Raw genomic sequence first — 12,845 nt, 5'->3', positions numbered from 1 at the left:
TCGACACAATGTCGAACCCTGTAGATATTGTATCTAGGGGATTATTGGTGACAGAATTAAGCAAGTCAACGATGTGGTGGAACGGTCCGGACTTTTTAATAGATTCAGCAGATTGTCTGGCTAAGTTCAATTGGAGTGAAGAAATAGAAGTCATGCCTGAGGAGAAGAAATGTAAGATTTCGCTGACAATTAGTAAGGTAGAGAGCAGTGAAAAGTTAGATATTGTGGGGAGATGCAAATTTGCAAATGATTTCCTCAAATTGCAGCGAGTTTTTAGCTACATTTTTCGCTGGCGTAGAATATTCTTGAGATCGAACTCAAATGAAACAGGCAACCTTACTGCAGCTGAAATGAAGAGCGGATTATGCTATATTGTTTACAATGTGCAACAGTTGAGTTTGCACGAAGAATTCACTAAGCTAAAAGAGGAAAAGGTGATAAAATCAGCAACAATTCAAGGTTTAAGTCCTTTCTTAAGAGAGGAGGAAGGAATAAATATTATACGAGTCGGGGGAAGGTTGACCAATGAAGAATTGCCATTTGACACAAGGCATCCCATCTTAATGCCGAGTAACCATAATAGCGGTGAATGCGCTCGTTGAACTCACACATCGAAGGAATTTACGTGCCGGGGCACAATCATTATGCGCCTTTTTGCGGCAGAGATATTGGATAATCAATTGCAGGAACTACCCATTCGAGCGCGTGGGACTGGACTTTGCTGGGCCTATGTGGATGCACTTCAACATGCGAGGAAAACGCCCAGTCAAGGTGTGCATATTCGTATGCTTCGTAACTAAGGCCTGCCATATAGAGATCGTGTCGGACCTACGCTCAAATGACTTCATCGCGGCACTCAACGGTTTTTCGCACGACGTGGATTGAGTTCAGATCTATTATGCGACAACGCTACCAATTTTGTAGGCGCTTCACGAGAGCTAAACAGAGTTTTCAACCCGCACAGTCCGCAGCTCATTGACGACGAATGCAGTCAGCGAGAAGTCAAGTTTCACTTCATCCCCCCGCGCTCCCCGCACTTTGGAGGATTATGGGAGAGCGCCGTGAAGGTGGCCAAACAGCTGCTGGTGAACTGCACCAACAGTAAAGCACTAAACTACGAGGATCTGTCGACGGCCATCGCACAAGTAGAAGCAGTGATAAACTCTCGGGCTTTGCATTCATTGTCATCGGACCCGAATGACTTGGAAGCTTGACGCCCGGGCATTTCTTGGTTGGCCGACCGCTAAACACGCCGGTCGAACCATTCGACGAAGCACTGTTGAAGCTGAGCAACAATTGGAAACGCATCTTGATGGTACACAAGATGTTCTGGTTGCTGCAGAAGCGAACAAAGTGGAACACTGTAGCCAACAACATTCAAATTGGCACCCTGGTCCTTATTGCTGAGGACAATGCACCACCCGAAAAATGGCTGCTGGGAAGAGTTACATCCAGGAGCGGATGGGGCAGTTCGGGTTGTAATATGTATTGGAAGGAGCTTCCAAGGTGGGGAGAATGTTGACGCCACTTAAATATTATATCAGCTTAATGAACTTTAGCAATGTTAACATGAATTTGTGAATGAATTTGAATTTGGCGATAAAAAGAAAATGTACAAGAAGAGAAGCGCAATCGATAGTATAGATAAAAACATGCATGAAGATCTATGATCACTAGAATTAATATAGAGAAAATAAACGAACGAGAAAGAATTAACATCGAGCGGATTGAGGAATATCAGGATTGCTGAAGAATTCCATTACGAAACTGTTGGAGGGACTTGGCTCGAACATTTAAATTAAATAAGCAAAATAAGCAAAATAGAACCACTGGCTACTCACAATGATACTCAAACCAGGAAAACACAATAAAAACCCCGTTAACTCCCTCGTTTAACCAATTTCTGATAACAAGAATCCACATTGATTCTTTGAAAAATATAAACAAAAGTTCAAATAAGATTAAAGGAACACAAATGCACTACCATCCCTTCCTTTCACACTGTACACTTTTCGTCCTTTGTGGGAGCGGATCGAGGCAGCTCGGCTATTGATGCTAATAAATAGTATATGTATATACTTTAAGGTGTTGGAAACGCATCCTTCTGAACGTTACACACATCCAGCACAAAACTAATGCATCGCCAAACTCTTCGAGTACCGGGTATGAAAAGAACTCATCAAATAGTTTCAAAGCCCCAGAAAATGTCGGTTCGATTCATTGCGGAAAAATCGTCCTATTGCTATTAAAAACGATATTTTTTCTATCAACGAGAATTAACAGTTTTGTTATTATTTGGTTTATTTTTAAAATAGTTTGAAGTGTGATTTAAATTTGATAAATACTGGCGGACCCAGCGAACTTTGTCTCGACCAGATTTAATACCTTAAGCATTTAAAAAAAATGCATACGCTATTTTCATTGCGAAAACAATATCTTTCTGATTTATTAAGTGAAATTTGCTTTTGTAAATGGGGTTTGTGTCAGTCCGTTGATAAAACAATAATGATTCTGAAGTTTGATTGCGGTGAAAAAAAATATATTTTCTTTTGAATTGAAGTCCGAGCACAGGACCCTAAATGGTTCGTGCAAGGAATAATTCGATCTACAAAGCGGAAGGAACAAAGGAATGAAGTTTCTAGTAGATCTAATAGGAATCGTTCAGTTTATGCGGCTCAACAAGTCAAGGCTATCTACGTCACCCGTGATCAGGTTGTACATAAAAATCACCCCAAGCATTTATCTACGACTAAGGTTGAAAGGTTTATTAAAAGCATGTAAGATGGCAGTCTCACACCTGCATCCCAGTTAAGGACCCGCAGAGCAAAAAGTAAAAAGTTTTTTTTGGACTGATTCTATACGGTCCTGGTATACTTTGTACTGGGTGCGCCATACTCTAAAATCGGACGAACAAGCGAGATATAGAGAGTCTTCGTTATATAGGGGTCGTCAAATTCCTTTGACCACCTCTTATTAACCCAAGCACGCCCATGGCCTTATTTACCATGGTTGAAATGTGTTCAGAAAACTTTACCTTAGGGTCTAATTTAAAACCAAGATCATCAACCAAGGCAATTCTCTCAAGAGAACCACCGCAGAGGCTATAAGGAGCCAAAAGGGGGCTGGAGCGATGAAATATCATTACTTTGCATTTCGAGGCATTTAGGTGTACATATTTGCACAACACCATGATTGAAAGTTATTGAGATCGGATTGCAAGCGAGAGTGAAATGAAATGTCCTTATACTGAGTACTCGAGAGTTTGTTAATACTGAAGGCAGATCATTAATAAAGAGTGTGAATAGTAGGGGGCCTAGATGGCTGCCCTGTGGTACTCCAGAAGTAACCTTAACAGGTGAAGAGAAGGAGTTTTTGAAGAGGACTCTTTGAGACCTAGAACGAAGGTAGCTAGAAATCCATCTCAAAAGATTAGGCGGAAACCCTAAAAGATCAAGTTTTTGTGCTAAAAGGGAATGGTTTACAGAATCGAATGCTTTACTAAAATCAGTGTAAATGACATCCGTCTGCAAGTTACCTTGAAAGCCTTTAATGATAAAAGAGGTAAACTCTAATAAATTTGTGGTTGTTGATCGTCGCCTTATAAATCCGTGCTGGGACGGAGATATAAGTGATTTGCAGAGATGTTGCAAGTGCGGAGTTAAAATTTTTTCAAACATTTTAGGAATAGCGAATAACTTAGATATACCTCTATAATTATTTGCATCAGACTTGCTACCTTTCTTATGCAGCGGAATAATAAAAGATTCCTTCCAGATGGGGGGGAAGCATGAGGAGTTAATGGATAGGGTGAATAGTTTAAGCAAGGGTCCACACAGAGCGTCAGCACAGTACCTAAGTACACAGCCGGGAACTCCGTCGGGACCTGGTGAAAACACCGGCTTAACTAGTCGAAGATCATGAAGCAGTGAGCTTTCATTTAACATGGGGCTGAAGATGCCATTCGACCTTGGTAAACTGTATGGATACGGCTGACCAGAGTAGCTTTCATGAGAATAGGTTGTTTGGAAAAATTTGGCAAAAAGATCGGCAATTGCCTGATCATTGTTTGCTGACATATTGAGAAAAGATAACGAGGATGGATGTGCGGACGTTCTACGCTTACTATTTACGAAGCTGTAAAACTGTTTAGGGTCCTGTGAAAATCGTATCATGCATCGAGATAGGTAGTTTTTATAGCATTGAGCGTTAAGAACGGAGAAATTTGACCGAGCTATTACATAGTGAGAAAGAGAAGAGGAAGAACCAACATCTCGAAATTTTTTATAAAGTCTTGATTTTAAATTTTTTAGACTGGATAACTCTTTGGTAAACCAAGGAGGCTTTCCAGATCTAACCGGACAAGAAAGTGGGAAACAAGAATCAAAACTGTGTCAAGTACATTGTAAAAAATGTTTGTGCCTTTCATAACGTCAGTGCACAAGTTCAAAGCGGACCAATCAAAATCCCTAATAAGGTTATTAAGCTTCGTAAACTCGGCTTTACGAAAGCAGCGGACACGTTCAGATAGCCTATCCATTCGATCCAATACAGTAGGCCCAATATCGACCAACACCTCGAGTGTAGGATGGTTTGAGTCTTCAGGTATAGTGAGCGGAAGGGACCTGGTTAGCAACGCTATGGTCGGATCCGTGACAAAGCACAGATTAAGCAATCGACCCAAGTAATTTTTCACATGGTTGACTTGAGACAGGGATAGGTCTAGCAAGCCGTCGATAAAGTCATGTCGTGCCATGGGCACAAAGTTATTAGTCTCGTTTACCGAAGACCAAACAGTACTTGGCAAATTGAAATCACAAAGAACTATCATATGGTCTTTATCTGATAGCCAGGAAGAAACTGGTTTTAAAGCGGACAGGTGATGCTCGTATATTTAGAAATCCGAGGAAGGTGGAATATACGAGCAAGTAATGAAAATGGAAAAGCCTGGGAGAATCAGTTTTACGCACAGGAATTCCAGGTCTTGTTGAACCTGGACCATGAAATGTTCCGACGTGAAGTTTGAGTCCACTGCAATGAGGACCCCACCTCCACGTCGAGACGAACGATCATTTCTCAAAATTGTGTACCGACCTGCCAAAACTTCGGAACTAAGGATGTCCGGCTTTAACCAGGTCTCGATAAACACAATAACGTGGGATGAGAATGCGAGACTCTCAAGAAAAAGAGTGCTAACCTTACTACGCAAGCCTCTGGCATTCTGGTAGGTAACTAAAAGAGAGCAAGTTAGTTCTTTGGATGGGTAGAAGTTGAGGTGGAAAATGAGGGTAAAGGTGGAGCACTGGTGTGACTACTAGGAAGAGTTATGGGGGGCCTATTTCTTTTTTCTTAGCCTTAAACTCTTTGACGACCAAATACTCCGGCCAAAACTTGGCGGAACAAATGGTGTCAAATTGAGTCGGGGAGACGCTTATCTTAAAGGAAGATATCTCCCTGACGTAAGAAAAGTTAAATTTTTCCACCTTTAAGCCGACGGCTTTTATTTTGCTTTGTATAAAAGCGGTCACATCATTGGATGTGAGGTCAGGGGCTAGCCGCGAGACAAAAACTTGTCGCTTTGGTGGGACTCCCACCAGTGGTTTTGGTACCACAGGCCTAGTACCTGTGATGCCAGTATCTGGTGGTCCTGGACATCTATTAGTTGGTGGTAGGGAAACTGATGGGAGAGTTAAGGAGTTGGGTGCGGACTCGACGGACACGGACGCTACAGACTTGTCTACCTGCATACTCTCCGAAGTGACGCATTCGGCTCCCGAATCTGCATCACCAGCAGCGATCGTTGCCCTTGGAGTAGCAAACGTAATCATCTGCTGCACTAAGGGAGTGGTCGAAGTAAGTTTTTCGGATACCGGCGGACATGAGGCAGTCGGCACTTGCAAGTCCCGCGGAGTAGACTTCTTGTACTTGTAGACTTCTTGTCCATGGCCAAGAGCCGATCATATTGCTGTTTAAAGCCCACGATCAGCTCTTTGAAGCCACTCCGCGTCTGCCTCATGAACGAACGCATGTCGTTTTCCACAGCACGGCATTCCTCACAACTATAATGTAGGCCGTTGTTTTGGGAAATGGCGTCTCCTACACGGCCCGAGATCCCTACACATTTTGCGTGCACTACGCTTTCGCAAAGCCAGCAAGGGATATTGGGCTGCTGATCTGCTTCTTGCAGGTTTTTAGGCACAGACGACAGCAAAATCCATTATGATGTCTTTTAATTTTTTTTTTTCCAGAAAAAAATTTTTTATAACAAGAGCGAGCTTAAAGTGACATCGGAACAATTGAGATGAGATAGGAGAGTGGTTGCAGCAACAGCTTATAAGTGAGAGCGATTACTGCACAGAATGTTATTAGAGCGAGAGGGAAAGAACAGTTATTGAGAATTAAGTGATAGAGAGAGAGAGAGTGATAGGAGGCAATAGATACGACAACGAGTGGCTAAATGTAATGAGAGGGCGTACTTACAAGAAGCAACAATAGAAACACGACTAGTCGACGCACAAAATGAATTAAATAAGTTGTGTTTTTACACAATTATTAGGCATACACCCGCGGTAAAGATTGATTTTAAGATAAGTTAGTTAGAGAGTTAAGAAGATATAAGATATAACACCGGCTGTTTAAGTAAAATAAAAGGAATAAAATGCACGAATTGAATGAGTGAGAGTGAGGGCAGTTTCCGAATTCATTCGAATGCATTCTATTTTTTGCTGCTTTTGAGTTTATTTGTGTACGCATGGGAAGCAAAAAAAAGCAAGGATATTTTAATATTTGTTTTTTTCTCTCCATTTTCGTTTTTAATTTTTGATAAAAATTCCCAAACTTTGCTTCTGCCCCTCTTCTCAATTAAGGTGAACATCCGGCTTTGAAGCTTCTCCCTCACTTCCACTGATATGACTTGAACATATGTATGTATGTATATGTCGGAGAATAAGTGAAAATCTATGTGACCAGTGTGTGTGTTCGATACTGGTATCAACCCATTGTGAACTGTATCAAGTGCGGTTCTGTATGCTTTGCTTAATGTAAGTTAGTCTGTGAAAGGACCAACAAGAAAAGGCTGCAGAAACTCGCTACGCTGGTTCATGGCTGAGAGACAGAGCATATATCGACACCGCTATTGATACCGATCAAGAATATATATACTTTATGGGGTCAGAAACGTTTCCTTCTCTGCGTTACACACATTCTCTTCGACCACAAACCCAATATATACATAAACTTTCGAGTAGCGAGTAAAAAAATACATATTGTGTACATGCGTACAAAAATTCTTACCGAATCACCGGCGTCTGTTTCTCCATACATTTTTTTTCTTACATACTTCCGGTCAGCTCAAAGGAAAGTGAAAGAATAGTGCACTTCAAAAATTCGAGTTATTCGAATTTCTCTGTCTCTGCCATTTCTGTCATTTCGTTTTGTGCAATCCTTCATTCTAACTCATACAACCAATATTCCATTTCCGTCATCTTCAGTTGATCCCATTACGTCTTCCGATACGCACATTGCTGCTTCGTGTATTATCTCTTGTACGGATTCCCGTTCTTCCTCATTCATATTTGAAAACCATCTTTTAATCTTAGGATAACGATTGATTTACAGGCGTTTATTCAGAAAACTTCAATGCTATGCTCGCAAGCTTTCGTGACACATCAAAGCGGCGCCCCTTTCGTGCAATTTGTGGTTCTTCATGAGTTCATTGATTCGCACTGTTCCGTAGCCTAAATTCAATTCGGCCCCGTTGGGAAAGATTTGATCTTCTTCGTCTCGGCATCTATATTAATTTGTATACAAATATTAATGATGATAATACTATCACAAATTTATTTACCACTTTCCACACAATTTCCCGACCTTTCCAACAAACAGGCACTTTTTAAACTACTTGTTTTTTTTTTATACCCGTACTCAAAAAAGAGTTAAGGGGTACATTAGATTTGTGGTAAAAGTGGATGTGTGCAACGCATAGAAGGAAACGTTTCCGACCCCATAAAAAATATATATTCTTGATCAGCATCAATAGCCGAGTCGATATAGCCATGTACGTCTGTCCGTCTCGATGAGCGCCTGGATCTCAGAGACTATAAGAGCTAGAGAAACCAAATTTGGTTTCCAGACTCATGTGATATCACACTGCTACAAGTGTATTTCAAAATTTCGTCCCTCCCCCTTCCGACACAACAAATCTACCAGACTGCCAAATCTGAATCAGATCGGATCATAATTATAGCCAGAATGAAGAAATTAATTTTCAGTTGCTTCCCCAGCAAGAGAAATGCTACTCATTCTCTTTCTCGCCCGCACACTTGCCGCGTTCAGTGCGCGAGCAACCCCTAGCGGAGGAGATGTAGAATCTAAATGGTTCATGTATAATCGACATGTTAGATGTAGAATATACAATATAGATGTGGATGTATACAACAGATGTAGCAAAAATGTAAAATGTAAAATATTTTTTTAATTTTAAAATTCTAAATAATCATAAGCTCAAAAATGTATATACTGACTGAGTACGGGTATAAGTAGAGTCGCGTCCCCAGAAAAAACTCACACGATCCTTCTCGTTTTTCTAAAATTTGCCAAACTGGTCTAAAAATATTTATTCATCTGTACTCTATAAACACTCTAAACCGAATGAATTTTTCATTACAAAAAATCAAGCAAACGTTTGACAAACCCTGGAAAGGCCAAATTCATTCAAAATTACTAACGTTTTCCGAGCGTGATTTTCCGAGCCGCGGAAGCCTTTTTGAGTTGAGCCTATTCGAATCGGAGACAAACGCAAAGAATCAAAATCAATGAAAATTAGTCTATCTGTTCTAAAATCGCGATATTCCGAGCACGGGTCGATTTGTCCATAGTTTTTTTAAGCTACTCTTTTAACCTGGATGGAGACAAATTCAATAAATCAAATACCAAGAAAATCGGTCTATCTGTTCGAAAATCGCGATTTTCCGAGCCGCGGTCGCCTTTTCCATAGTTTTAAAGTTATTCTGTTAACCTGGATGGAGACAAATTCAAAGAATCAAATAACATGAATATCGGTCCAGCCGTTCTTAAGTTATAAGCGATTTAACGGACACGACTTTGTTTTATATATATAAAAAGTACTATCGTAGAGAAAACCCATATATACCAGATTTACGAATCTGAATCAGATCGGATCATTATTATAGCCAGAATACGGAGATTAATTTTCAGTTGCTGTCTTAACCTTCTCCAGCACGAGACGACGCAAAGCGTGACCTTTGCGGGGAAGATGTAGAATCTATATTAATTATGTATAATCTACATTTCAGATGTGGAATCGACATCGTAGATGTAAATAACAGATGATAACAGAAGCGACTCACACTTTCCTTTTCGTTCTTTCTACAGCAAAACTTTTTTTAAGAATTTTTTTTCATGCTTTTTTTTTAGAGGTAGCGCTTCATTTTTCAAATTATTTAAATATCTCACATTTGGTTGTAATGAACTTTGCCGTTCGGAAAAAATAATAAATGTCAGCGATTCAGCTTTCTGATAACTTCGAATTGCTCTCCCAAAACGGACTGAACGAAGCAGGTCTCATGGGTTTTACCAAAGACAATATAAGAATAAGATACATAACGCCATTCGACATTTTTGCACACCAATTTAGCAGGCTGGCTTTTGAGCTGGCTCCAGGCTCTCTTGAAATTTTTTAGAGAGAGAGAGCGCTCTAGAGCCACGCGCTCTCTTGTATGCATACAGCATACGAAGGCACACGAAGTTGGTTCTTTGCCGCTGCGACAGCCGAGCCGAGTCGTCGCGACGACTGTATGTGTGCACATGCATACGTTTTTTATAGCGCTGTCGAAATATACCCTTCACTTTATAAGTGTAAGTTAATTTTGCAAGACGTTAACAACCCTAATATTAAAAACTCTTAAATTGTGTAACCCTCCAATGATAATTTCTTTTAACATGGTATATTCGATAACAATGAGCGGATATACATATATAAAAATACATACATATGTAATATATTTAATACATGACTTCCCACTGGAATAATTGTCATTGGGGTATTCAGCGTGCGCCGTATTCAATGACTGTAAATAAATTCGTTTCTCAAATCATAAAAAGGTTTTCGTCTCGAAAATCGTCCGCTTCGCACAAGTACGCACACATACGCACTTGCTGGTTCTGTGTGTACTCACACATGCAAGCGGATTCTATTTTTAGATTCGTACGCTCTCAAATTTGTGCGAGCGAGATAGCGCGAATTTCGTCGCTTGCTGAAAAATGCATATGGCAATTGAAATGTATGAGCGTTACGCATCTTATACTTATATTGTCTTTGGTTTTACTGTATCAGATCCGAAAAGTTCGGTTTCTTTTCTCTCTTACTCTCCACTTGATTTTCTGGTTTTTTTTTGTGTGTGATCGTACGTTTTATTGCTTTACACTAAAGAAAATTTGTTTGAAAATGACAAAAAATATTTGTTAACCCTTTTATTTATTGGAAAAAAGCTGAATGTGCATAGCCGAAGGCATACGAAATCCGAAGATAAATACTACGAACGAAACTTGCTGATATATTAATCCGCAGTGCTTGGAATATGTTTTTAGTGATTCGGGGTGAGTCCAATCTGACAGAAGTCAGGATTCGTAATGATCGAACGCAAGGAGGAGGTAGCTCCGCGGGCAATACAGCTGGCAATATTTCGCCCAAAACCATGGACTGGACCAATGACAATGCACTGGAGCTTATCGGACAGTATCGCTGTCACACAGAGCTCTGGAATCGGGCCGATCCCAAGTACAAGGACAAGTTGTGATGATTTCGGGCCTGGTCGGAGATTGCCGAGGTGGAGCGCAAAATGAACGTCCTACTCACCCAGTACCGGCGAGGGATACATGAAATGTTTGTGAAAATCTACCAGGGCATCTAGCCCAATCCGTCCATGTGGTATGTCCTGTGATTATATGCATACTGTGGATTCATGCAGGGTTTTATTACAAATGTCGTCTGTTCCTTAATGCACGAATTTTTCGTTTTGTTTTGGTATAGTATAATGCGATTGCACAAACGATTTAAATAAAATATATTTCAATTTCGACTCAATTTCACTATCGATATCAAAATGTTATGAACACCGGAGCATACAAATTTTAATTCGTAAGAATTTTTGAAAAATTGTGTTCCCACAAATTAATTAATTATAATTTAAAATTAAATACTTTAAAACTCTTTAAAAATACATATAAAATAAAATAAATATTGCATGCAGCTTACCTTGAAGTCTTCTGAAAACGATTTATGTTTGCGGTCTTTATGAACATCATCGATTTCTGATTTTTTTAAAGTGTATGTACATTTCAAAAGGGTTCCATCGGACTCGCAAACTAGAAAATATAAGTTAAAAAAGTTTTTTTTTGTAATAACAAGTTGTAAGGACACGGTCTTCGATGTTAGATAGCCTGCACTCAGTTTTTTTTTTATATTTTTGAAAGTACTTTTATTGAATGAGTATAATCCTCCATAGCACTGGAGAGTGAGAAACGGAGAGAAAGACGAAAATATGTATCGTCATAATAATAACAGTGTGCGACTGTGATTTTGTACTTTTCACGTGACAAAAATTAGGTTGTAGGCCAAGATAAATAGATCACTTCCTCATACTTCGATTTTGCAATATACCCCAATAATCTTTTTTAAGATTTTGTTTGCACTGTCATAATTTTTATCAGAATCTGCACATTGGATATCCACAAAAGTAAGAGATTGACTATAAAATTGTACTACCTCTCACAGGTTTATTTTTATTTTTTGTGATAGAATGGATATTGTCGCGTTGAGCCGCTGCCTTTTTTTATTTTTCTTATTTTTATTTTATTTTCTATTTTATTTGTTTGTTATCATGAAGTCTAGTGTAAGATAGATTAGGGCGAAGTGGGAGTGCAATAAAGCACTCTCTCGCTCTTGGCGAATTCGCCCCGCTTCGCCGCCCTAGATAAGAAATTATAATGAAGTCGAAAATTAGAATTTAAAGCGAGCGCACGTCCCCTTTTTTTCGTCCACCATTTCGTTAAATACATTAATTTTCCATTAATTCATCTCGTCTTGAACAGAGTCGATCCTGTGACCAAACAAAAATGGGAAGAACAGCTCGATTATGAGAATATGGGCTGACTGCGAAAAAATTGTGTGTGTGGGCGCTCACATCATGCCTTATTGCATAGGTACACAGTTGTGGATAAAAGTTTTGCGTTACCATCACCCCCAGAGAAGGCTTTTCCTTATCAGAATAACCCTTCCACTTCGCATGCACTCCATGCTACAGCTTTGGATAGAGTAATTCTAGCAACGTCGATCGTAAGCGTCCGAACCAAAAATGGAGTGTACGTTTTGGCCCGAACACTGTTTGAATATGGATCACAAACAAACTTTATAACTGAGGACCTGGCACTGCGCTTACAGATCCGTAAGGAGAAGTCGTGTATCGGTTGATTTCTGGATTCTGAAGTCAATCTCGGGATATCACCCTGATCACGCACTTAATGTGAGTGACTGGGAAATCCCGAAGAACCTACCTCTTGCAAACCCATATTTCTACAAACCACAAAGAATAGATATGTTGATAGGTGCAGTCATTTTTCGAACCCTTATCTGTTGGTAAAATTAGACAAGGTCCTGACTATCCAACTCTGCAGAAAACGCTTCTCGGTTGGATTGTGTCTGGAAGATACAGTCCAAAGGTGACCGTCACCCAGGAAGCGAACTGTCTGATTTGTCGAGAAGAGTCAGTTGTGTCTTTTGCCATCTTCTAAAAAGTCTTTATCTCCTGAATACATGAACACATGTCTTG

General features: G+C 39.9%; 1 protein-coding gene across 12 annotated transcripts in view; it reads right to left on the bottom strand.

Moving 5' to 3' along the window:
• The window catches only part of LOC111080364 (phosphatidylinositol 3,4,5-trisphosphate 3-phosphatase and dual-specificity protein phosphatase PTEN), a 75,945-nt gene that overhangs the window by 16,397 nt on the left and 46,703 nt on the right, over positions 1 to 12,845 (bottom strand). For 9 of the 12 annotated variants that reach the window (XM_022375935.2, XM_022375939.1, XM_022375941.2 and 6 more), the window contains one exon: positions 11,273 to 11,382. In XM_022375935.2, coding sequence (XP_022231627.1) covers positions 11,273 to 11,382 — 110 coding nt within the window. Of the gene's footprint in view, positions 1 to 7,290; positions 7,787 to 11,272; positions 11,383 to 12,845 lie in introns of those variants that run through there. The other 3 variants (XM_022375943.2, XM_041594689.1, XM_022375945.2) reach the window with 3 other exon arrangements.

Source organism: Drosophila obscura, unplaced genomic scaffold (genome assembly GCF_018151105.1).
Source record: "Drosophila obscura isolate BZ-5 IFL unplaced genomic scaffold, ASM1815110v1 contig_31, whole genome shotgun sequence".
Classification (NCBI taxonomy): Eukaryota; Metazoa; Arthropoda; class Insecta; order Diptera; family Drosophilidae; genus Drosophila; species Drosophila obscura.
This window is presented reverse-complemented; position numbering and strand designations above follow the sequence as displayed.